Source organism: Maylandia zebra, linkage group LG22 (genome assembly GCF_041146795.1).
Source record: "Maylandia zebra isolate NMK-2024a linkage group LG22, Mzebra_GT3a, whole genome shotgun sequence".
NCBI lineage: Eukaryota > Metazoa > Chordata > Actinopteri > Cichliformes > Cichlidae > Maylandia > Maylandia zebra.
The window spans coordinates 1,158,305-1,181,815 of NC_135187.1; the positions used below are offsets into that span (position 1 = coordinate 1,158,305).

At 47.2% G+C, this 23,511-nt stretch overlaps 1 protein-coding gene, 1 long non-coding RNA gene and 1 pseudogene across 2 annotated transcripts in view; all 3 read right to left on the reverse strand.

Annotated features, from left to right (window-relative positions):
- Positions 1-4,679, reverse strand: part of LOC143414769 (uncharacterized) — a gene marked incomplete at its 5' end in the record, with an annotated part of 33,602 nt that extends 28,923 nt beyond the window's left edge. Inside the window, 3 exons of the mRNA XM_076879603.1 lie at positions 1,640-2,396; positions 3,216-3,513; positions 4,447-4,679. Of these exons, the coding sequence (XP_076735718.1) occupies positions 1,640-2,396; positions 3,216-3,513; positions 4,447-4,679 (1,288 nt within the window). The remainder of the gene's footprint in view (positions 1-1,639; positions 2,397-3,215; positions 3,514-4,446) is intronic.
- An 8,646-nt stretch (positions 4,680-13,325) lies between these two features.
- Positions 13,326-19,835, reverse strand: LOC143414770 (uncharacterized; annotated as a pseudogene).
- Positions 19,836-22,308: 2,473 nt separating this feature from the next.
- LOC143414586 (uncharacterized) lies at positions 22,309-23,064 on the reverse strand. Its single transcript, XR_013095220.1, has 3 exons — positions 22,712-23,064; positions 22,486-22,634; positions 22,309-22,404 (listed from the first exon to the last, which is right to left on the reverse strand). It is a non-coding gene; the product is annotated as an uncharacterized LOC143414586 (long non-coding RNA).
- Between the last annotated feature and the right edge of the window lie 447 nt (positions 23,065-23,511).

Below are 23,511 nucleotides of genomic sequence, written 5' to 3' on the forward strand. Positions count from 1 at the left end.
TTGTTGTTTTTGTTGTTGAGGAAGCTGTGGTTTTTGTGGGTGCAGTTGTGGTAGTTGTTGGAGCAGCTGTGGTTGTTGTTGGAGCAGCTGTGGTTGAGGGTGTTGTTGTTTTTGTTGTTGAGGAAGCTGTGGTTGTTGTTGGGGCAGCTGTAGTTGTTGTTGGCGAAGCTGTGGTTGTTGTGGCCTCAGTTGTGGTTGTTGTTGGAGCAGTTGTGGTTGTTGTTGGAGCAGCTGTAGTTGTTGTTGGAGCAGCTGTAGTTGTTGTTGGAGCAGCTGTGGTTGTGGCCACAGTTGTGGTTGTTGTAGAAGCAGCTGTGGTTGTTGTTGGAGCAGCTGCAGTTGTGGCCAAAGTTGTGGTTGTTGTTGGAGCAGTTGTGGTTGTTGTTGGCGAAGCTGTGGTTGTTGTGGCCTCAGTTGTGGTTGTTGTTGGAGCAGTTGTAGTTGTTGTTGGAGCAGCTGTGGTTGTTGTGGGTGCAGTTGTGGTAGTTGTTGGAGCAGCTGTGGTTGTTGTTGGAGCAGCTGTGGTTGAGGGTGTTGTTGTTTTTGTTGTTGAGGAAGCTGTGGTTGTTGTTGGGGCAGCTGTAGTTGTTGTTGGCGAAGCTGTGGTTGTTGTGGCCTCAGTTGTGGTTGTTGTTGGAGCAGTTGTGGTTGTTGTTGGAGCAGCTGTAGTTGTTGTTGGAGCAGCTGCAGTTGTGGCCACAGTTGTTGTTGTTGTTGGAGCAGCTGTGGTTGAGGGTGTTGTTGTTTTTGTTGTTGAGGAAGCTGTGGTTGTTGTTGGGGCAGCTGTAGTTGTTGTTGGAGCAGCTGTAGTTGTTGTTGGAGCAGCTGTGGTTGTTGTTGGAGCAGCTGTGGTTGTGGCCACAGTTGTGGTTGTTGTTGGAGCAGTTGTAGTTGTTGTTGGAGCAGCTGTGGTTGTTGTGGGTGCAGTTGTGGTTGTTGTTGGAGCAGCTGTGGTTGTTGTTGGAGCAGCTGTGGTTGTGGCCACAGTTGTGGTTGTTGTTGGAGCAGTTGTAGTTGTTGTTGGAGCAGCTGTGGTTGTTGTGGGTGCAGTTGTGGTAGTTGTTGGAGCAGCTGTGGTTGTTGTTGGAGCAGCTGTAGTTGTTGTTGGAGCAGCTGCAGTTGTGGCCACAGTTGTTGTTGTTGTTGGAGCAGCTGTGGTTGAGGGTGTTGTTGTTTTTGTTGTTGAGGAAGCTGTGGTTGTTGTTGGGGCAGCTGTAGTTGTTGTTGGAGCAGCTGTAGTTGTTGTTGGAGCAGCTGTGGTTGTGGCCACAGTTGTGGTTGTTGTTGGAGCAGTTGTAGTTGTTTTTGGAGCAGCTGTGGTTGTTGTGGGTGCAGTTGTGGTAGTTGTTGGAGCAGCTGTGGTTGTTGTTGGAGCAGCTGTGGTTGAGGGTGTTGTTGTTTTTGTTGTTGAGGAAGCTGTGGTTGTTGTTGGGGCAGCTGTAGTTGTTGTTGGCGAAACTGTGGTTGTTGTGGCCTCAGTTGTGGTTGTTGTTGGAGCAGTTGTGGTTGTTGTTGGAGCAGCTGTAGTTGTTGTTGGAGCAGCTGCAGTTGTGGCCACAGTTGTTGTTGTTGTTGGAGCAGCTGTGGTTGAGGGTGTTGTTGTTTTTGTTGTTGAGGAAGCTGTGGTTGTTGTTGGGGCAGCTGTAGTTGTTGTTGGAGCAGCTGTAGTTGTTGTTGGAGCAGCTGCAGTTGTGGCCACAGTTGTGGTTGTTGTTGGAACAGCTGTAGTTGTTGTTGGAGCAGCTGTGGTTGAGGGAGTTGTTGTTGTTGTTGAGGAAGTTGTGGTTGTTGTTGGGGCAGCTGTAGTTGTTGTTGGAGCAGCTGTGGTTGAGGGAGTTGTTGTTGTTGTTGTTGAGGAAGTTGTGGTTGTTGTTGGGGCAGCTGTAGTTGTTGTTGGAGCAGCTGTGGTTGAGGGAGTTGTTGTTGTTGTTGTTGTTGAGGAAGCTGTGGTTGTTGTTGGGGCAGCTGTGGTTGTTGTTGGTGCAGTTGTGGCTGTTGCTAGGGCGGCAGTTGTGGTTGGAGCAGTTGTGGTTGTTGTTGGCGAAGCTGTGGTTGTTGTTGGAGCAGTTGTGGTTGTTGTTGGAACAGCTGTAGTTGTTGTTGGAGCAGCTGTGGTTGAGGGAGTTGTTGTTGTTGTTGTTGTTGTTGTTGAGGAAGCTGTGGTTGTTGTTGGGGCAGCTGTGGTTGTTGTTGGTGCAGTTGTGGCTGTTGTTAGGGCGGCAGTTGTTGTTGGAGCAGCTGTAGTTGTTGTTGGAGCAGTTGTGGTTGTTGTTGGAACAGCTGTAGTTGTTGTTGGAGCAGCTGTGGTTGAGGGAGTTGTTGTTGTTGTTGTTGTTGTTGAGGAAGCTGTGGTTGTTGTTGGGGCAGCTGTGGTTGTTGTTGGTGCAGTTGTGGCTGTTGTTAGGGCGGCAGTTGTGGTTGGAGCAGTTGTAGTTGTTGTTGGAGCAGCTGTAGTTGTTGTTGGAGCAGCTGCAGTTGTTGTGGGTGCAGTTGTGGTAGTTGTTGGGGCGGCAGTTGTGGTTGTTGTTGGAACAGCTGTAGTTGTTGTTGGAGCACCTGTAGTTGATGGTGTAGTTGTTGTTGTTGTTGGGGAAGCTGTGGTTGTTGTTGGAGCAGCTGTAGTTGTTGTTGGAGCAGCTGTGGTTGTTGTTGGAGCAGCTGTGGTTGTTGTGGGTGCAGTTGTGGTTGTTGTTGGAGCAGCTGTGGTTATAGTGGGTGCAGTTTTGGTAGTTGTTGGAGCAGCTGTACCTGTTGTGGGTGCAGCTGTGGTTGAGGGTGTTGTTGTTGTTGGGGAAGCTGTGGTTGGTGTTGGAGCAGCTGTGGTTGTTGTGGCCTCAGTTGTGGTTGTTGTTGGAGCAGTTGTAGTTGTTGTTGGAGCAGCTGTGGTTGTTGTGGGTGCAGTTGTGGTAGTTGTTGGAGCAGCTGTGGTTGTTGTTGGAGCAGCTGTGGTTGTTGTGGGTGCAGTTGTGGTTGTTGTTGGGGCAGCTGTAGTTGTTGTTGGCGAAGCTGTGGTTGTTGTGGCCTCAGTTGTGGTTGTTGTTGGAGCAGTTGTGGTTGTTGTTGGAGCAGCTGTAGTTGTTGTTGGAGCAGCTGCAGTTGTGGCCACAGTTGTTGTTGTTGTTGGAGCAGCTGTGGTTGAGGGTGTTGTTGTTTTTGTTGTTGAGGAAGCTGTGGTTGTTGTTGGGGCAGCTGTAGTTGTTGTTGGAGCAGCTGTAGTTGTTGTTGGAGCAGCTGTGGTTGTGGCCACAGTTGTGGTTGTTGTTGGAACAGCTGTAGTTGTTGTTGGAGCAGCTGCAGTTGTGGCCACAGTTGTGGTTGTTGTTGGAACAGCTGTAGTTGTTGTTGGAGCAGCTGTGGTTGTTGTTGGGGCAGCTGTAGTTGTTGTTGGAGCAGCTGTGGTTGAGGGAGTTGTTGTTGTTGTTGTTGTTGAGGAAGTTGTGGTTGTTGTTGGGGCAGCTGTAGTTGTTGTTGGAGCAGCTGTGGTTGAGGGAGTTGTTGTTGTTGTTGTTGTTGAGGAAGCTGTGGTTGTTGTTGGAGCAGCTGTGGTTGTTGTTGGTGCAGTTGTGGCTGTTGTTAGGGCGGCAGTTGTGGTTGGAGCAGTTGTAGTTGTTGTTGGAGCAGCTGTGGTTGAGGGTGTTGTTGTTGTTGTTGGTGGCAAAGCTGTGGTTGTTGTTTGAGCAGCTGTAGTTGTTGTTGGAGCAGCTGCAGTTGTGGCCACAGTTGTTGTTGTTGTTGGAGCAGCTGTGGTTGAAGGTGTTGTTGTTTTTGTTGTTGAGGAAGCTGTGGTTGTTGTTGGGGCGGCTGTGGTTGTTGTTGGGTCAGTTGTGGCTGTTGTTACGGCGGCAGTTGTGGTTGGCGCAGTTGTGGTGTTGGTTGTTGGAGCAGTGGTTGTTGTTGTTGGAGCACCTGTAGTTGAGGGTGCAGTTGTTGTTGTTGTTGCTGTTGGGGAAGCTTTGGTTGTTGTTGGAGCAGCTGTAGTTTTTGTTGGAGAAGATGTGGTTGTTGTGGGTGCAGTTGTTGTTGAGGGTGCAGTCGTGGTTGTTGTTGGAGCAGCTGTAGTTGTTGTTTGAGCAGCTGAGGTTGAGGGAGTTGTTGTTGTTGTTGTTGTTGAGGAAGCTGTGGTTGTTGTTGGGGCGGCTGTGGTTGTTGTTGGTGTAGTTGTGGCTGTTGTTACGGCGGCAGTTGTGGTTGGCGCAGTTGTGGTTGTGGGTGTTGGAGCAGCGGTTGTTGTTGTTGGAGCACCTGTAGTTGAGGGTGCAGTTGTTGTTGTTGTTGCTGTTGGGGAAGCTGTGGTTGTTGTTGGAGCAGCTGTAGTTGTTGTTGGAGAAGATGTGGTTGTTGTGGGTGTAGTTGTTGTTGAGGGTGCAGTTGTGGTTGTTGTTGGAACAGCTGTAGTTGTTGTTGGAGCAGCTGAGGTTGTTGTTGGAGCAGCTGTGGTTGAGGGAGTTGTTGTTGTTGTTGTTGAGGAAGCTGTGGTTGTTGTTGGGGCAGCTGTAGTTGTTGTTGGAGCAGCTGTGGTTGAGGGAGTTGTTGTTGTTGTTGTTGTTGTTGAGGAAGCTGTGGTTGTTGTTGGGGCAGCTGTGGTTGTTGTTGGAGCAGTTGTGGTTGTGGTTGGAACAGCTGTAGTTGTTGTTGGAGCAGCTGTGGTTGAGGGAGTTGTTGTTGTTGTTGTTGTTGTTGTTGAGGAAGCTGTGGTTGTTGTTGGGGCATCTGTGGTTGTTGTTGGTGCAGTTGTGGCTGTTGTTAGGGCGGCAGTTGTGGTTGGAGCAGTTGTAGTTGTTGTTGGAGCAGCTGTAGATGTTGTTGGAGCAGCTGTGGTTGAGGGTGTTGTTGTTGTTGTTGGTGGCAAAGCTGTGGTTGTTGTTTGAGCAGTTGTGGCTGTTGTTAGGGCGGCAGTTGTGGTTGGAGCAGTTGTAGTTGTTGTTGGAGCAGCTGTAGTTGAGGGTGTTGTTGTTGTTGATGGTGGCAAAGCTGTGGTTGTTGTTTGAGCAGCTGTAGTTGTTGTTGGCGAAGCTGTGGTTGTTGTTGGGGCAGCTGTGGTTGTTGTTGGTGCAGTTGTGGCTGTTGTTGGCGAAGCTGTGGTTGTTGTGGCCTCAGTTGTGGTTGTTGTTGGAGCAGTTGTAGTTGTTGTTGGAGCAGCTGTGGTTGAGGGAGTCGCTGTTGTTGTTGTTGTTGTTGTTGGGGAAGCTGTGGATGGTGTTGGAGCAGCTGTGTTTGTTGTGGGTGCAATTGTGGTAGTTGTTGGGGAGACAGTTGTGGTTGGAGCAGTTGTGGTTGTTGTTGGCGAAGCTGTGGTTGTTGTTGGAGCAGTTGTGGTTGTTGTTGGAACAGCTGTAGTTGTTGTTGGAGCAGCTGTGGTTGAGGGAGTTGTTGTTGTTGTTGTTGAGGAAGCTGTGGTTGTTGTTGGGGCAGCTGTGGTTGTTGTTGGTGGAGTTGTGGCTGTTGTTAGGGCGGCAGTTGTGGTTGGAGCAGTTGTAGTTGTTGTTGGAGCAGCTGTAGTTGTTGTTGGAGCAGCTGTGGTTGAGGGTGTTGTTGTTGTTGTTGGTGGCAAAGCTGTGGTTGTTGTTTGAGCAGTTGTGGCTGTTGTTAGGGCGGCAGTTGTGGTTGGAGCAGTTGTAGTTGTTGTTGGAGCAGCTGTAGTGTTTGTTGGAGCAGCTGTGGTTGAGGGTGTTGTTGTTGTTGTTGGTGGCAAAGCTGTGGTTGTTGTTTGAGCAGCTGTAGTTGTTGTTGGCGAAGCTGTGGTTGTTGTTGGAGCAGTTGTGGTTGTTGTTGGAGCAGCTGTAGTTGTTGTTGGAGCAGCTGCAGTTGTGGCCACAGTTGTTGTTGTTGTTGGAGCAGCTGTAGTTGTTGTTGGAACAGCTGCAGTTGTGGCCACAGTTGTGGTTGTTGTTGAAGCAGCTGTGGTTGTTGTTGGAGCAGCTGAAGTTGTGGCCAAAGTTGTGGTTGTTGTTGGAGCAGTTGTGGTTGTTGTTGGCGAAGCTGTGGTTGTTGTGGCCTCAGTTGTGGTTGTTGTTGGAGCAGTTGTAGTTGTTGTTGGCGAAGCTGTGGTTGTTGTTGGAGCAGTTGTGGTTGTTGTTGGAACAGCTGTAGTTGTTGTTGGAGCAGCTGTGGTTGAGGGAGTTGTTGTTGTTGTTGTTGTTGTTGAGGAAGCTGTGGTTGTTGTTGGGGCAGCTGTGGTTGTTGTTGGTGCAGTTGTGGCTGTTGTTAGGGCGGCAGTTGTGGTTGGAGCAGTTGTAGTTTTTGTTGGAGCAGCTGTAGTTGTTGTTGGAGCAGCTGTGGTTGAGGGTGTTGTTGTTGTTGTTGGTGGCAAAGCTGTGGTTGTTGTTTGAGCAGTTGTGGCTGTTGTTAGGGCGGCAGTTGTGGTTGGAGCAGTTGTAGTTGTTGTTGGAGCAGCTGTAGTTGTTGTTGGAGCAGCTGTGGTTGAGGGTGTTGTTGTTGTTGTTGGTGGCAAAGCTGTGGTTGTTGTTTGAGCAGCTGTAGTTGTTGTTGGCGAAGCTGTGGTTGTTGTGGCCTCAGTTGTGGTTGTTGTTGGAGCAGTTGTGGTTGTTGTTGGAGCAGCTGTAGTTGTTGTTGGAGCAGCTGCAGTTGTGGCCACAGTTGTTGTTGTTGTTGGAGCAGCTGTAGTTGTTGTTGGAACAGCTGCAGTTGTGGCCAAAGTTGTGGTTGTTGTTGAAGCAGCTGTGGTTGTTGTTGGAGCAGCTGCAGTTGTGGCCAAAGTTGTGGTTGTTGTTGGAGCAGCTGTGGTTGTTGTTGGAGCAGCTGTGGTTGTTGTGGGTGCAGTTGTGGTTGTTGTTGGAGCAGCTGTGGTTATAGTGGGTGCAGTTTTGGTAGTTGTTGGAGCAGCTGTGGTTGTTGTTGGAGCAGCTGCAGTTGTGGGTGCAGTTGTGGTAGTTGTTGGGGCGGCAGTTGTGGTTGTTGTTGGAGCAGCTGTGGTTGAGGGTGTTGTTGTTTTTGTTGTTGAGGAAGCTGTGGTTGTTGTTGGGGCAGCTGTAGTTGTTGTTGGAGCAGCTGTAGTTGTTGTTGGAGCAGCTGTGGTTGTGGCCACAGTTGTGGTTGTTGTAGAAGCAGCTGTGGTTGTTGTTGGAGCAGCTGCAGTTGTGGCCAAAGTTGTGGTTGTTGTTGGAGCAGTTGTGGTTGTTGTTGGCGAAGCTGTGGTTGTTGTGGCCTCAGTTGTGGTTGTTGTTGGAGCAGTTGTAGTTGTTGTTGGAGCAGCTGTGGTTGTTGTGGGTGCAGTTGTGGTAGTTGTTGGAGCAGCTGTGGTTGTTGTTGGAGCAGCTGTGGTTGAGGGTGTTGTTGTTTTTGTTGTTGAGGAAGCTGTGGTTGTTGTTGGGGCAGCTGTAGTTGTTGTTGGCGAAGCTGTGGTTGTTGTGGCCTCAGTTCTGGTTGTTGTTGGAGCAGTTGTGGTTGTTGTTGGAGCAGCTGTAGTTGTTGTTGGAGCAGCTGCAGTTGTGGCCACAGTTGTTGTTGTTGTTGGAGCAGCTGTGGTTGAGGGTGTTGTTGTTTTTGTTGTTGAGGAAGCTGTGGTTGTTGTTGGGGCAGCTGTAGTTGTTGTTGGAGCAGCTGTAGTTGTTGTTGGAGCAGCTGTGGTTGAGGGTGTTGTTGTTGTTGGGGAAGCTGTGGTTGGTGTTGTTTGGGCAACGGTTGTGGTTGTTGTTGGAGCAGCTGTAGTTGTTGTTGGAGCAGCTGTGGTTGTTGTGGGTGCAGTTGTGGTAGTTGTTGGGGCGGCAGTTTTGGTTGTTGTTGGAACAGCTGTAGTTGTTGTTGGAGCACCTGTAGTTGATGGTGTAGTTGTTGTTGTTGTTGGAGCAGCTGTGGTTGAGGGTGTTGTTGTTTTTGTTGTTGAGGAAGCTGTGGTTGTTGTTGGAGCAGCTGTGGTTGAGGGTTTTGTTGTTTTTGTTGTTGAGGAAGCTGTGGTTGTTGTGGGTGCAGTTGTGGTAGTTGTTGGAGCAGCTGTGGTTGTTGTTGGAGCAGCTGTGGTTGAGGGTGTTGTTGTTTTTTTTGTTGAGGAAGCTGTGGTTGTTGTTGGGGCAGCTGTAGTTGTTGTTGGCGAAGCTGTGGTTGTTGTGGCCTCAGTTGTGGTTGTTGTTGGAGCAGTTGTGGTTGTTGTTGGAGCAGCTGTAGTTGTTGTTGGAGCAGCTGTGGTTGTGGCCACAGTTGTGGTTGTTGTAGAAGCAGCTGTGGTTGTTGTTGGAGCAGCTGCAGTTGTGGCCAAAGTTGTGGTTGTTGTTGGAGCAGTTGTGGTTGTTGTTGGCGAAGCTGTGGTTGTTGTGGCCTCAGTTGTGGTTGTTGTTGGAGCAGTTGTAGTTGTTGTTGGAGCAGCTGTGGTTGTTGTGGGTGCAGTTGTGGTAGTTGTTGGAGCAGCTGTGGTTGTTGTTGGAGCAGCTGTGGTTGAGGGTGTTGTTGTTTTTGTTGTTGAGGAAGCTGTGGTTGTTGTTGGGGCAGCTGTAGTTGTTGTTGGCGAAGCTGTGGTTGTTGTGGCCTCAGTTGTGGTTGTTGTTGGAGCAGTTGTGGTTGTTGTTGGAGCAGCTGTAGTTGTTGTTGGAGCAGCTGCAGTTGTGGCCACAGTTGTTGTTGTTGTTGGAGCAGCTGTGGTTGAGGGTGTTGTTGTTTTTGTTGTTGAGGAAGCTGTGGTTGTTGTTGGGGCAGCTGTAGTTGTTGTTGGAGCAGCTGTAGTTGTTGTTGGAGCAGCTGTGGTTGTGGCCACAGTTGTGGTTGTTGTTGGAGCAGTTGTAGTTGTTGTTGTTGGGGCAGCTGTGGTTGTTGTGGGTGCAGTTGTGGTAGTTGTTGGAGCAGCTGTGGTTGTTGTTGGAGCAGCTGTGGTTGTGGCCACAGTTGTGGTTGTTGTTGGAGCAGTTGTAGTTGTTGTTGGAGCAGCTGTGGTTGTTGTGGGTGCAGTTGTGGTAGTTGTTGGAGCAGCTGTGGTTGTTGTTGGAGCAGCTGTAGTTGTTGTTGGAGCAGCTGCAGTTGTGGCCACAGTTGTTGTTGTTGTTGGAGCAGCTGTGGTTGAGGGTGTTGTTGTTTTTGTTGTTGAGGAAGCTGTGGTTGTTGTTGGGGCAGCTGTAGTTGTTGTTGGGGCAGCTGTAGTTGTTGTTGGAGCAGCTGTAGTTGTTGTTGGAGCAGCTGTGGTTGTGGCCACAGTTGTGGTTGTTGTTGGAGCAGTTGTAGTTGTTGTTGGAGCAGCTGTGGTTGTTGTGGGTGCAGTTGTGGTAGTTGTTGGAGCAGCTGTGGTTGTTGTTGGAGCAGCTGTGGTTGAGGGTGTTGTTGTTTTTGTTGTTGAGGAAGCTGTGGTTGTTGTTGGGGCAGCTGTAGTTGTTGTTGGCGAAGCTGTGGTTGTTGTGGCCTCAGTTCTGGTTGTTGTTGGAGCAGTTGTGGTTGTTGTTGGAGCAGCTGTAGTTGTTGTTGGAGCAGCTGCAGTTGTGGCCACAGTTGTTGTTGTTGTTGGAGCAGCTGTGGTTGAGGGTGTTGTTGTTTTTGTTGTTGAGGAAGCTGTGGTTGTTGTTGGGGCAGCTGTAGTTGTTGTTGGAGCAGCTGTAGTTGTTGTTGGAGCAGCTGTGGTTGAGGGTGTTGTTGTTGTTGGGGAAGCTGTGGTTGGTGTTGTTTGGGCAACGGTTGTGGTTGTTGTTGGAGCAGCTGTAGTTGTTGTTGGAGCAGCTGTGGTTGTTGTGGGTGCAGTTGTGGTAGTTGTTGGGGCGGCAGTTTTGGTTGTTGTTGGAACAGCTGTAGTTGTTGTTGGAGCACCTGTAGTTGATGGTGTAGTTGTTGTTGTTGTTGGAGCAGCTGTGGTTGAGGGTGTTGTTGTTTTTGTTGTTGAGGAAGCTGTGGTTGTTGTTGGAGCAGCTGTGGTTGAGGGTGTTGTTGTTTTTGTTGTTGAGGAAGCTGTGGTTGTTGTGGGTGCAGTTGTGGTAGTTGTTGGAGCAGCTGTGGTTGTTGTTGGAGCAGCTGTGGTTGAGGGTGTTGTTGTTTTTGTTGTTGAGGAAGCTGTGGTTGTTGTTGGGGCAGCTGTAGTTGTTGTTGGCGAAACTGTGGTTGTTGTGGCCTCAGTTGTGGTTGTTGTTGGAGCAGTTGTGGTTGTTGTTGGAGCAGCTGTAGTTGTTGTTGGAGCAGCTGCAGTTGTGGCCACAGTTGTTGTTGTTGTTGGAGCAGCTGTGGTTGAGGGTGTTGTTGTTTTTGTTGTTGAGGAAGCTGTGGTTGTTGTTGGGGCAGCTGTAGTTGTTGTTGGAGCAGCTGTAGTTGTTGTTGGAGCAGCTGTGGTTGTGGCCACAGTTGTGGTTGTTGTTGGAACAGCTGTAGTTGTTGTTGGAGCAGCTGTGGTTGTTGTTGGGGCAGCTGTAGTTGTTGTTGGAGCAGCTGTGGTTGAGGGAGTTGTTGTTGTTGTTGAGGAAGTTGTGGTTGTTGTTGGGGCAGCTGTAGTTGTTGTTGGAGCAGCTGTGGTTGAGGGAGTTGTTGCTGTTGTTGTTGTTGTTGAGGAAGCTGTGGTTGTTGTTGGGGCAGCTGTGGTTGTTGTTGGTGCAGTTGTGGCTGTTGCTAGGGCGGCAGTTGTGGTTGGAGCAGTTGTGGTTGTTGTTGGCGAAGCTGTGGTTGTTGTTGGAGCAGTTGTGGTTGTTGTTGGAACAGCTGTAGTTGTTGTTGGAGCAGCTGTGGTTGAGGGAGTTGTTGTTGTTGTTGTTGTTGTTGTTGTTGTTGTTGTTGAGGAAGCTGTGGTTGTTGTTGGGGCAGCTGTGGTTGTTGTTGGTGCAGTTGTGGCTGTTGTTAGGGCGGCAGTTGTTGTTGGAGCAGCTGTAGTTGTTGTTGGAGCAGTTGTGGTTGAGGGAGTTGTTGTTGTTGTTGTTGTTGTTGAGGAAGCTGTGGTTGTTGTTGGGGCAGCTGTGGTTGTTGTTGGTGCAGTTGTGGTTGTTGTTGGAACAGCTGTAGTTGTTGTTGGAGCAGCTGTGGTTGAGGGAGTTGTTGTTGTTGTTGTTGTTGTTGAGGAAGCTGTGGTTGTTGTTGGGGCAGCTGTGGTTGTTGTTGGTGCAGTTGTGGCTGTTGTTAGGGCGGCAGTTGTGGTTGGAGCAGTTGTAGTTGTTGTTGGAGCAGCTGTAGTTGTTGTTGGAGCAGCTGCAGTTGTTGTGGGTGCAGTTGTGGTAGTTGTTGGGGCGGCAGTTGTGGTTGTTGTTGGAACAGCTGTAGTTGTTGTTGGAGCACCTGTAGTTGATGGTGTAGTTGTTGTTGTTGTTGGGGAAGCTGTGGTTGTTGTTGGAGCAGCTGTAGTTGTTGTTGGAGCAGCTGTGGTTGTTGTTGGAGCAGCTGTGGTTGTTGTGGGTGCAGTTGTGGTTGTTGTTGGAGCAGCTGTGGTTATAGTGGGTGCAGTTTTGGTAGTTGTTGGAGCAGCTGTACCTGTTGTGGGTGCAGCTGTGGTTGAGGGTGTTGTTGTTGTTGGGGAAGCTGTGGTTGGTGTTGGAGCAGCTGTGGTTGTTGTGGCCTCAGTTGTGGTTGTTGTTGGAGCAGTTGTAGTTGTTGTTGGAGCAGCTGTGGTTGTTGTGGGTGCAGTTGTGGTAGTTGTTGGAGCAGCTGTGGTTGTTGTTGGAGCAGCTGTGGTTGAGGGTGTTGTTGTTTTTGTTGTTGAGGAAGCTGTGGTTGTTGTTGGGGCAGCTGTAGTTGTTGTTGGCGAAGCTGTGGTTGTTGTGGCCTCAGTTGTGGTTGTTGTTGGAGCAGTTGTGGTTGTTGTTGGAGCAGCTGTAGTTGTTGTTGGAGCAGCTGCAGTTGTGGCCACAGTTGTTGTTGTTGTTGGAGCAGCTGTGGTTGAGGGTGTTGTTGTTTTTGTTGTTGAGGAAGCTGTGGTTGTTGTTGGGGCAGCTGTAGTTGTTGTTGGAGCAGCTGTAGTTGTTGTTGGAGCAGCTGTGGTTGTGGCCACAGTTGTGGTTGTTGTTGGAACAGCTGTAGTTGTTGTTGGAGCAGCTGCAGTTGTGGCCACAGTTGTGGTTGTTGTTGGAACAGCTGTAGTTGTTGTTGGAGCAGCTGTGGTTGTTGTTGGGGCAGCTGTAGTTGTTGTTGGAGCAGCTGTGGTTGAGGGAGTTGTTGTTGTTGTTGTTGTTGAGGAAGTTGTGGTTGTTGTTGGGGCAGCTGTAGTTGTTGTTGGAGCAGCTGTGGTTGAGGGAGTTGTTGTTGTTGTTGTTGTTGAGGAAGCTGTGGTTGTTGTTGGAGCAGCTGTGGTTGTTGTTGGTGCAGTTGTGGCTGTTGTTAGGGCGGCAGTTGTGGTTGGAGCAGTTGTAGTTGTTGTTGGAGCAGCTGTGGTTGAGGGTGTTGTTGTTGTTGTTGGTGGCAAAGCTGTGGTTGTTGTTTGAGCAGCTGTAGTTGTTGTTGGCGAAGCTGTGGTTGTTGTGGCCTCAGTTGTGGTTGTTGTTGGAGCAGTTGTGGTTGTTGTTGGAGCAGCTGTAGTTGTTGTTGGAGCAGCTGCAGTTGTGGCCACAGTTGTTGTTGTTGTTGGAGCAGCTGTGGTTGAAGGTGTTGTTGTTTTTGCTGTTGGGGAAGCTTTGGTTGTTGTTGGAGCAGCTGTAGTTTTTGTTGGAGAAGATGTGGTTGTTGTGGGTGCAGTTGTTGTTGAGGGTGCAGTCGTGGTTGTTGTTGGAGCAGCTGAGGTTGTTGTTGGAGCAGCTGTGGTTGAGGGAGTTGTTGTTGTTGTTGTTGTTGAGGAAGCTGTGGTTGTTGTTGGGGCAGCTGTAGTTGTTGTTGGAGCAGCTGTGGTTGAGGGAGTTGTTGTTGTTGTTGTTGTTGTTGTTGAGGAAGCTGTGGTTGTTGTTGGGGCAGCTGTGGTTGTTGTTGGAGCAGTTGTGGTTGTGGTTGGAACAGCTGTAGTTGTTGTTGGAGCAGCTGTGGTTGAGGGAGTTGTTGTTGTTGTTGTTGTTGTTGTTGTTGTTGAGGAAGCTGTGGTTGTTGTTGGGGCAGCTGTGGTTGTTGTTGGTGCAGTTGTGGCTGTTGTTAGGGCGGCAGTTGTGGTTGGAGCAGTTGTAGTTGTTGTTGGAGCAGCTGTAGTTGTTGTTGGAGCAGCTGTGGTTGAGGGTGTTGTTGTTGTTGTTGGTGGCAAAGCTGTGGTTGTTGTTTGAGCAGTTGTGGCTGTTGTTAGGGCGGCAGTTGTGGTTGGAGCAGTTGTAGTTGTTGTTGGAGCAGCTGTAGTTGTTGTTGGAGCAGCTGTGGTTGAGGGTGTTGTTGTTGTTGTTGGTGGCAAAGCTGTGGTTGTTGTTTGAGCAGCTGTAGTTGTTGTTGGCGAAGCTGTGGTTGTTGTTGGGGCAGCTGTGGTTGTTGTTGGTGCAGTTGTGGCTGTTGTTGGCGAAGCTGTGGTTGTTGTGGCCTCAGTTGTGGTTGTTGTTGGAGCAGTTGTAGTTGTTGTTGGAGCAGCTGTGGTTGAGGGAGTCGCTGTTGTTGTTGTTGTTGTTGTTGGGGAAGCTGTGGATGGTGTTGGAGCAGCTGTGTTTGTTGTGGGTGCAATTGTGGTAGTTGTTGGGGAGACAGTTGTGGTTGGAGCAGTTGTGGTTGTTGTTGGCGAAGCTGTGGTTGTTGTTGGAGCAGTTGTGGTTGTTGTTGGAACAGCTGTAGTTGTTGTTGGAGCAGCTGTGATTGAGGGAGTTGTTGTTGTTGTTGTTGAGGAAGCTGTGGTTGTTGTTGGGGCAGCTGTGGTTGTTGTTGGTGGAGTTGTGGCTGTTGTTAGGGCGGCAGTTGTGGTTGGAGCAGTTGTAGTTGTTGTTGGAGCAGCTGTAGTTGTTGTTGGAGCAGCTGTGGTTGAGGGTGTTGTTGTTGTTGTTGGTGGCAAAGCTGTGGTTGTTGTTTGAGCAGTTGTGGCTGTTGTTAGGGCGGCAGTTGTGGTTGGAGCAGTTGTAGTTGTTGTTGGAGCAGCTGTAGTGTTTGTTGGAGCAGCTGTGGTTGAGGGTGTTGTTGTTGTTGGTGGCAAAGCTGTGGTTGTTGTTTGAGCAGCTGTAGTTGTTGTTGGCGAAGCTGTGGTTGTTGTTGGAGCAGTTGTGGTTGTTGTTGGAGCAGCTGTAGTTGTTGTTGGAGCAGCTGCAGTTGTGGCCACAGTTGTTGTTGTTGTTGGAGCAGCTGTAGTTGTTGTTGGAACAGCTGCAGTTGTGGCCACAGTTGTGGTTGTTGTTGAAGCAGCTGTGGTTGTTGTTGGAGCAGCTGAAGTTGTGGCCAAAGTTGTGGTTGTTGTTGGAGCAGTTGTGGTTGTTGTTGGCGAAGCTGTGGTTGTTGTGGCCTCAGTTGTGGTTGTTGTTGGAGCAGTTGTAGTTGTTGTTGGCGAAGCTGTGGTTGTTGTTGGAGCAGTTGTGGTTGTTGTTGGAACAGCTGTAGTTGTTGTTGGAGCAGCTGTGGTTGAGGGAGTTGTTGTTGTTGTTGTTGTTGTTGAGGAAGCTGTGGTTGTTGTTGGTGCAGTTGTGGCTGTTGTTAGGGCGGCAGTTGTTGTTGGAGCAGCTGTAGTTGTTGTTGGAGCAGTTGTGGTTGTTGTTGGAACAGCTGTAGTTGTTGTTGGGGCAGCTGTGGTTGTTGTTGGTGCAGTTGTGGCTGTTGTTAGGGCGGCAGTTGTGGTTGGAGCAGTTGTAGTTGTTGTTGGAGCAGCTGTAGTTGTTGTTGGAGCAGCTGCAGTTGTTGTGGGTGCAGTTGTGGTAGTTGTTGGGGCGGCAGTTGTGGTTGTTGTTGGAACAGCTGTAGTTGTTGTTGGAGCACCTGTAGTTGATGGTGTAGTTGTTGTTGTTGGGGAAGCTGTGGTTGTTGTTGGAGCAGCTGTAGTTGTTGTTGGAGCAGCTGTGGTTGTTGTTGGAGCAGCTGTGGTTGTTGTGGGTGCAGTTGTGGTTGTTGTTGGAGCAGCTGTGGTTATAGTGGGTGCAGTTTTGGTAGTTGTTGGAGCAGCTGTACCTGTTGTGGGTGCAGCTGTGGTTGAGGGTGTTGTTGTTGTTGGGGAAGCTGTGGTTGGTGTTGGAGCAGCTGTGGTTGTTGTGGCCTCAGTTGTGGTTGTTGTTGGAGCAGTTGTAGTTGTTGTTGGAGCAGCTGTGGTTGTTGTGGGTGCAGTTGTGGTAGTTGTTGGAGCAGCTGTGGTTGTTGTTGGAGCAGCTGTGGTTGAGGGTGTTGTTGTTTTTGTTGTTGAGGAAGCTGTGGTTGTTGTTGGGGCAGCTGTAGTTGTTGTTGGCGAAGCTGTGGTTGTTGTGGCCTCAGTTGTGGTTGTTGTTGGAGCAGTTGTGGTTGTTGTTGGAGCAGCTGTAGTTGTTGTTGGAGCAGCTGCAGTTGTGGCCACAGTTGTTGTTGTTGTTGGAGCAGCTGTGGTTGAGGGTGTTGTTGTTTTTGTTGTTGAGGAAGCTGTGGTTGTTGTTGGGGCAGCTGTAGTTGTTGTTGGAGCAGCTGTAGTTGTTGTTGGAGCAGCTGTGGTTGTGGCCACAGTTGTGGTTGTTGTTGGAACAGCTGTAGTTGTTGTTGGAGCAGCTGCAGTTGTGGCCACAGTTGTGGTTGTTGTTGGAACAGCTGTAGTTGTTGTTGGAGCAGCTGTAGTTGTTTTTGGGGCAGCTGTAGTTGTTGTTGGAGCAGCTGTGGTTGAGGGAGTTGTTGTTGTTGTTGTTGTTGAGGAAGTTGTGGTTGTTGTTGGGGCAGCTGTAGTTGTTGTTGGAGCAGCTGTGGTTGAGGGAGTTGTTGTTGTTGTTGTTGTTGTTGAGGAAGCTGTGGTTGTTGTTGGAGCAGCTGTGGTTGTTGTTGGTGCAGTTGTGGCTGTTGTTAGGGCGGCAGTTGTGGTTGGAGCAGTTGTAGTTGTTGTTGGAGCAGCTGTGGTTGAGGGTGTTGTTGTTGTTTTTGGTGGCAAAGCTGTGGTTGTTGTTTGAGCAGCTGTAGTTGTTGTTGGCGAAGCTGTGGTTGTTGTGGCCTCAGTTGTGGTTGTTGTTGGAGCAGTTGTGGTTGTTGTTGGAGCAGCTGTAGTTGTTGTTGGAGCAGCTGCAGTTGTGGCCACAGTTGTTGTTGTTGTTGGAGCAGCTGTGGTTGAAGGTGTTGTTGTTTTTGTTGTTGAGGAAGCTGTGGTTGTTGTTGGGGCGGCTGTGGTTGTTGTTGGGTCAGTTGTGGCTGTTGTTACGGCGGCAGTTGTGGTTGGCGCAGTTGTGGTGTTGGTTGTTGGAGCAGTGGTTGTTGTTGTTGGAGCACCTGTAGTTGAGGGTGCAGTTGTTGTTGTTGTTGCTGTTGGGGAAGCTTTGGTTGTTGTTGGAGCAGCTGTAGTTTTTGTTGGAGAAGATGTGGTTGTTGTGGGTGCAGTTGTTGTTGAGGGTGCAGTCGTGGTTGTTGTTGGAGCAGCTGTAGTTGTTGTTGGAGCAGCTGAGGTTGAGGGAGTTGTTGTTGTTGTTGTTGTTGAGGAAGCTGTGGTTGTTGTTGGGGCGGCTGTGGTTGTTGTTGGTGTAGTTGTGGCTGTTGTTACGGCGGCAGTTGTGGTTGGCGCAGTTGTGGTTGTGGGTGTTGGAGCAGCGGTTGTTGTTGTTGGAGCACCTGTAGTTGAGGGTGCAGTTGTTGTTGTTGTTGCTGTTGGGGAAGCTGTGGTTGTTGTTGGAGCAGCTGTAGTTGTTGTTGGAGAAGATGTGGTTGTTGTGGGTGTAGTTGTTGTTGAGCGTGCAGTTGTGGTTGTTGTTGGAACAGCTGTAGTTTTTGTTGGAGCAGCTGAGGTTGTTGTTGGAGCAGCTGTGGTTGAGGGAGTTGTTGTTGTTGTTGTTGTTGTTGAGGAAGCTGTGGTTGTTGTTGGGGCAGCTGTAGTTGTTGTTGGAGCAGCTGTGGTTGAGGGAGTTGTTGTTGTTGTTGTTGTTGAGGAAGCTGTGGTTGTTGTTGGGGCAGCTGTGGTTGTTGTTGGTGCAGTTGTGGCTGTTGTTAGGGCGGCAGTTGTGGTTGGAGCAGTTGTAGTTGTTGTTGGAGCAGCTGTGGTTGTTGTGGGTGCAGTTGTGGTTGTTGTTGGAGCAGCTGTGGTTGTTGTTGGAGCAGCTGTAGTTGTTGTTGGAGCAGCTGCAGTTGTGGCCACAGTTGTGGTTGTTGTTGGAGCAGCTGTGGTTGAGGGTGTTGTTGCTGCTGTTGTTGTTGAGGAAGCTGTGGTTGTTGTTGGGGCAGCTGTAGTTGTTGTTGGAGCAGTTGTGGTAGTTGTTATGGTAGCTGTGGTTATTGTGGGTGCAGTGGTAGTTGTTGTTGGAGCAGCTGTAGTTGTTGTGGGTGCAGCTGTGGTTGAGGGTGTTGTTGTTGTTGTTGGGGAAGCTGTGGCTGTTGTTGGAACAGCTGTAGTTGTTGTTGGAGCAGCTGCAGTTGTGGCCACAGTTGTGGTTGTTGATGAAGCAGTTGTGGTTGTTGTTGGAGCAGCTGTAGTTGTTGGAGCAGCTGTGGTTGTTGTGGGGGTAGCTGTGTTTGTGGGTGCAGCTGTTGTAGTTGTTTGAGCAGTTGTGGCTATCACTGTGGTTGTTGTTGGAGCATCTGTAGTTGTTACCGCAGTTATGGTTGTTGTTGGGGCTGCAGTTGTTGATATTGGTGTGGTAGCTGTGCAGACTTAGTAGAAACTATTTTGTTATTTTTACATGTGGTTAGATAATTAAACTAAATATAACAGTTTCTCATGAATATACGTTTGTCTTACCAACAAATAGAAGAAATCTGACACCAATCTTTTCACCCATGGTGATGGTGTTTCCCTGTTGCCTTCTCTAAAAATGATAATTGATGTGGATAACATGTATTAGAGAGCCTAAAAACATAATCTGTCCACAATAGAAATTTTATTTTGTTTAACCATCCATAGAATAAAAAATTTTATTTCATTAAAAACTTTAAACATTAAAGTTCTAACATATTCCTTTTTTAATTCATGATGGAAACTTTACATTTAAAAGTCCCTTGTATTCTTTCTAGTCATAAATATTTTTCCTACCAGGGCTTTCTCGGTATACTTCTGCAACTTTTCACTTTTCTTTAGTTCATAATAGTTTCACAATTAGTCTACATGTTTCAGTACACTGTTTGTTTGAACGAAAAGCATAGTATTAATAATGGATGACAGAAAAAACTTTATAGTTGATTGGTCATCAAAGTATCATTGAATATTAGAGAAAGGGATGATTCAGTTAGACATGCTGTACATCATGTTGAATGCGATATTGTAAACCATTATTCTCTCAAACACCTTAAGTTTTCTTCCTAGTATTTTTGAAACAAAAAACTTTCCAGGAGAAAAAAATAGGCAAAGAAGTTATAAATAAATACATTTTTGTTAATATTTTATCAGTGATTTTTTGAACGTCGTTGAGTAACTCATGTGTGACTCAATATATTCTAAACTGATTACAGACGGAAAAAAGAACACACAAAAACAGTTCACCTTAAATATCACATGTTGATGTCAGTTATTTCTTTTTTTATAGGATTACTTACATATTACTTCTCTGCTTGTATGTCGTCTTCTGAAGTGGAAGAAAGTGCTTTCTGATTTGAGCTCCTCCTTTTATGAGCAGGCAAATATGTGCAGGTGGCGCAATGGTAGTTATTGTCATGGTTAAAGGTGTGTGCATTAACCATCCAATTACCTTTCTCCTATTGTCCTCCTGTGTGTAACACCCAGCTGACTGCCAAATCTTGATTGAGGTTTTCATTATAATGCATGACAGGTTAAATAAAAATAAGTACAATGAACCATCATACATCTATAGTAGCATTAAACAACCAGTAGGTGGCAGGGTATGGAATGGCACATCAGTGACACAAATACACTGACACAAATACAAGAAAACAAACAGAGAACAAAAAATAAAAATCCTTATCCGAAAATTACAAGACTTCAGCCATAAAGAATGCAAGATTAAGGATACTCTTAACTAAGAATAAGGAATTGCAATTCAAAATACTGAGTCAAAGACCCAGGACCATGACATAGAATGCCTTTTGGACACCTCCTAGGTGAGGTGCGGCTCACCTCACCTAGGAGATATTCTTGATCCCTACTGGGAGGAGCTCCCAGGGCAGACTCAGGACTTTGTGGAGAGATTATATCTGAACGACTCTGTGTTCCTCCTGATCAGCCAGAACAGCCAGCTGGTGAGAGGTAAGTCCGGGTTCCTCTGCTCAGACTGATGCCCCACAGCAAAAACCTGAATAAGCGGTGGAAAATTAATGGATTGATGCTTTTAAAGTAGACCCTAAACTTAAGGAAAAGGCTCATCATAACACTCCAAAGTAAGTTAAGGAACAAGTTGTAGTAAAGCACATAAAACAAGTAAAATGCCAAGCATTGTTTTAGTCTCTTTTACATCAAGTTCATACAAACCCTACCTTTATTCTGCAGATTCTACTCTTGGTTCCGAGAGGAGAAAAATAGATTTCAGTGTAGTGGCAGCCTATCCTATCCTATCCTATCCTATCCTAGCCAACCCATCTGAGATGGCAAAGCACTTTACACAACTTGCCTCATTCACCCATTCATACAAGCACTCTTTTTAGACACTTCTTCTGCACAAGTGCTTTCTATCTAACATTTATTCTTTGATGGATCCATTGGACAGCAACTTGCCCAAGGACATGTAGCGGACTGGAACAGATGAGGATCAAACCACAGAGCTTCCCATTAGTAGATGAGCTGTTCTACGTCCTTAGCCGCAGCCAGGAGCCACACGGGTGACTGCGGAATAAATGCTACCATTCATATCAATCCATAAGTTCTTTTTCAAATGTCCACTGACATTTTAAGAGTGCTACAGGAAAGCACACAAAACATTCATCAAATGCTTGTCAAAATCATTTGGGGATTTTTTTTCACCCATTTTTATGAGGTGATTTTATGTTGTTCCACCTAACTTCACTAACTCCCCATCTGCTCACCTCATTTTTCCTTCCAGTCTCTAACTTTGACTACCTTCACTGTTACCTGTTTCTTTTCGGTCTCTCCTTTTGTCTTTTTGCTGTTTCAGCTTCTCTGTCCTTCATCTGCAGTATTTGTGCTGTCACAATATATACCAGAATATAAAATATACACACAGTAAGACAATAAAAGTACATCAGCTCCTTGGCTGGCAGCTACCGATATACCAGTGTACTGTGGCTCAGAAAGCTAATAATAATAAGCTAATAATGGCTAGTGATGTAGCTGATCCAGCTAACGTGTACTATTACCTATTTAGAGAACAAATATAGATAAGCAGACGTTATTCAATTTACAGTATATAAAGTTTCGGCTGTGCAGCAGCATAAGTCATATTTGAGAATAACAAGGCATTCACAACGCCTCTGTGTGAGAGCAGTGTAACATCATTTTTTGTACTCTGTTATAGCCTTTTATCTTATATCTTGTATTTAAACCTTGTTGTAAAGCTCTTTGGTGTACCTTCGGTTTTAAATGTGCTTTATAAATAAAGTTGTATTGTATTGTATCATGAGATCAAGAATAGTGGAATTAAAAGTTGTTTTCATTCTGACCTGCAGTAGCTTCAATAAACAAAAAAACATTAATCAAACTATGTCAGAAAAAAATTATAATCAAATGCATGACTTTTGCTTCTGTTCTACTTAGTTTTAGGACTTGAAAGATTTAAGCCAATAGAGCAAATATTCTGTTTATTCAGTAGTTTGCTGGGACCTAGCAGGAAACACACACACACACGCAGATTCAGTGTCTGTAACCCTGTGATCTCTCCAGGGTGTTCCCTGCTTCTCTTACAGCAGTTACAGTATATACCACATTGCTACGTACTGAATAGTGATGTGTCGGTCGCGAACAAAATGGCTCTTAGAGCAGTCTTTGAAGTGAACGACGCAAGCTGGCTCCTTAGTGGGAGCCATGTTTTGTTTTGTTTTTTCTTTCTCTCACCCTCTCTCTTGCACTTTTTCCCGCTTCACTCCGCACGTGAGCCTTGTGCTTGCACTGGGCACAGGAACAGAGCGGGAGGGAAAGAGAGAGAAAGAAGGCCAGGGACAACAACGTCACATTAGAAAGGTATGGTAATCATCCACAACTATATACAGTTGATAAAGGATTCAGAAAGTTTATTCATGCAGGCCCATATGACAGATAATGTGCATCTTCTTTTTGTTTTCATATTATAATTTAGATTTAATTGTGTTGTGGTTTGCTATGTTTTGTGTTGTTTCACTTTAAATTTGTTTAAAAGGAAAAAGCTGAAAATTTAAATAGTTAAAAGTTGAAATGTTCTTTGTATTATATGATTTATTTATTACATTTTATGTGGAGTGAATAAATGAAAGTATATTTAAGGTGGCCCATGAGACAAAACACATACAAGCTCCAAAACACGTAAAAACTCAGAAGCACGTACAAACTCCAAAACACAACAGAAGTGCTCCAGGATGCTAGGGGGCAGTGTTGAGCTTTTGTTACCTAGAGGCTACACAAGCCAAGAAGTACCAACGACCGGATTTGGTGTGTGGTACTAACAGGTAAATAAAAATAAATTGTAAATTATTTGAATATATATGAGTGCTTGTGTATAAATATACACATATCAGGGCTCTAGAGTGCGACCAATTTGGTCGCAAATGCGACCAAATTTTTCAGTGGTGCGACTAAAAAAAAAAAATTGGTTGCACCTGTGCGACCAACTGTTCGGGTAGCAAAAAAAAAAAAAAAATCTGCAACCTTCCCTGTGGTCAACAACAGACACACATTTTGCCCCTATCGTGGACTAAACCAATCAGAGATGGTAAGGGGCGGGACCTCTCTGATTGGCCGTGGTCCAGTTGAAAGTGCAGGTGGAAGTGGGAGGTGAGTAGCTTGAATAAAGCGATATCAATTCATTAAATCCTGAATCGACTTTTAAATATAACTATGTTTTGCCAGAAACGCCAGATTCTCAGATTAAAGCTCACAAAACCATTTCAACAACAACCAAACAGCAGATGAGAGCAGGTACACGGACTCCACACAAAGACGTAAACACAGACCGACGCATCAGGATCAGCTTTGTCTTTCTCGGCTTTCTCACCCGACGGCCCGCAGACGGACACGCTGTCGGAGCTCAGCGATCCTGATGCGTCCGGTCCGCGCTGTGTTTCCGTCTTTTTGCGCTGATTCTGAGCTGCAGGTTTTGTCTCTCCAACCAAAATTCACTGAGCCAGCAGCAAAAGAAGCAGCAAACTGCGCTTCACATTTGATCAATGCGTCATGAATTTTGCTGTTTTGCTTCCACGACTATTAAAATCACACTCCATGCACAGCTTTCTTTCAAAAGAGGAGTGAAATGTCATGAACCGAAGTTCCACGCACAAGCTGGACCCAGGAGCAGAACACACACACACAGCGGTACGAGAGAACAAAAAATAAACTTTATTATAACTGAGGGTGTCCCGGGAGGGTAGAAGGGAAAAAACGCACGGAACCAGAAAAACCGAGGGACCGGGAGGTGAATCGCGCAGGAACGCCGAGAGCGGGACTGTGGGAGGCTGAAACAGAAAAAGGAAAAAAGGATTATTGGGGTGTGGGAAAACGGCAGCATACGAAGGGAAGTAGAGTACGCGTCTTACGATGATAGCGGGGCCGAGGGAACCGGAGGGAGGGGTGAGGGTCCGTGGGGAGAAGCTTCAGAAAGGTCGAGGCGGCTGGGGCTGATTTTGATCCAAATTCCGGACAGGCAGGTGGACAGGCTGGTGGCTCAAACACGCCGAGCTGTGATCTGAGTATACAAGGCAGAGTTAGTGTTAGTTCACACGGATAGGTTTACATAAGGGCTTTCCCGCAGGTGTACGTTACCGCAGAAGGACGACTACGGACTGGCGTGGAGCAGCAGGCTGGGCAGGATTAAATAGTCCACCTGGTGATCGCCCGGGATGGGATGCAGGTGTGGAGTTAGCAGCCACGCCCACGGGAGTGGGCATCCCATCAGCACCTCGGACGCTGGGCCGCGGACCATGACATGAAAGAAGCCATCTATGTCCACTGTGAGCGACCATCTTTGAACAGAGGCGGGGTTTACGACACCAACTCTCTGCCATCTATAATCCAGTTTTGAGATCCTCCCCAGGCGCCTTAACGCCCACTCACATCCTGGGCCATCTGACCTCAGGAATTCGCATGATAGGGTGGGGCCAGGTTTCACAATGAACTCACCCGAAACTCTGGCTGATTGGGACCCACACCCAGTTTCACACCTTGGCTCAGGCGATTAGAGGATCATCAGGGGGTCCTTTTGTCCCTCTGTGGGGGGAAACTCCCACTAGGTTTATATCTGGGACTCTCCACCATTTGACCTTAGAACTGAAGAAGCTTCTCGGATGAGAGGTGAAACGTCTTCAAGTAACTTAAAGAAGTCCAGACGCTTTTCTTTGCAAGCTCCTTTGACTTTACTAAACATAGATGTTTACATTTTTCATTTATTTTTTATATTGCAAACATTTGCACTGTTATCAGTATTTGCACACTATTTTATATTATTTTTTGAGCTTTTGATGTTTAAAGTCATTATTCAATACATTGTTATTGTTAAATAAATATCGTCAAATAATCGAGATCTCAATTTCAGTGAAAATAATCATGATTATCATTTTTGCCAT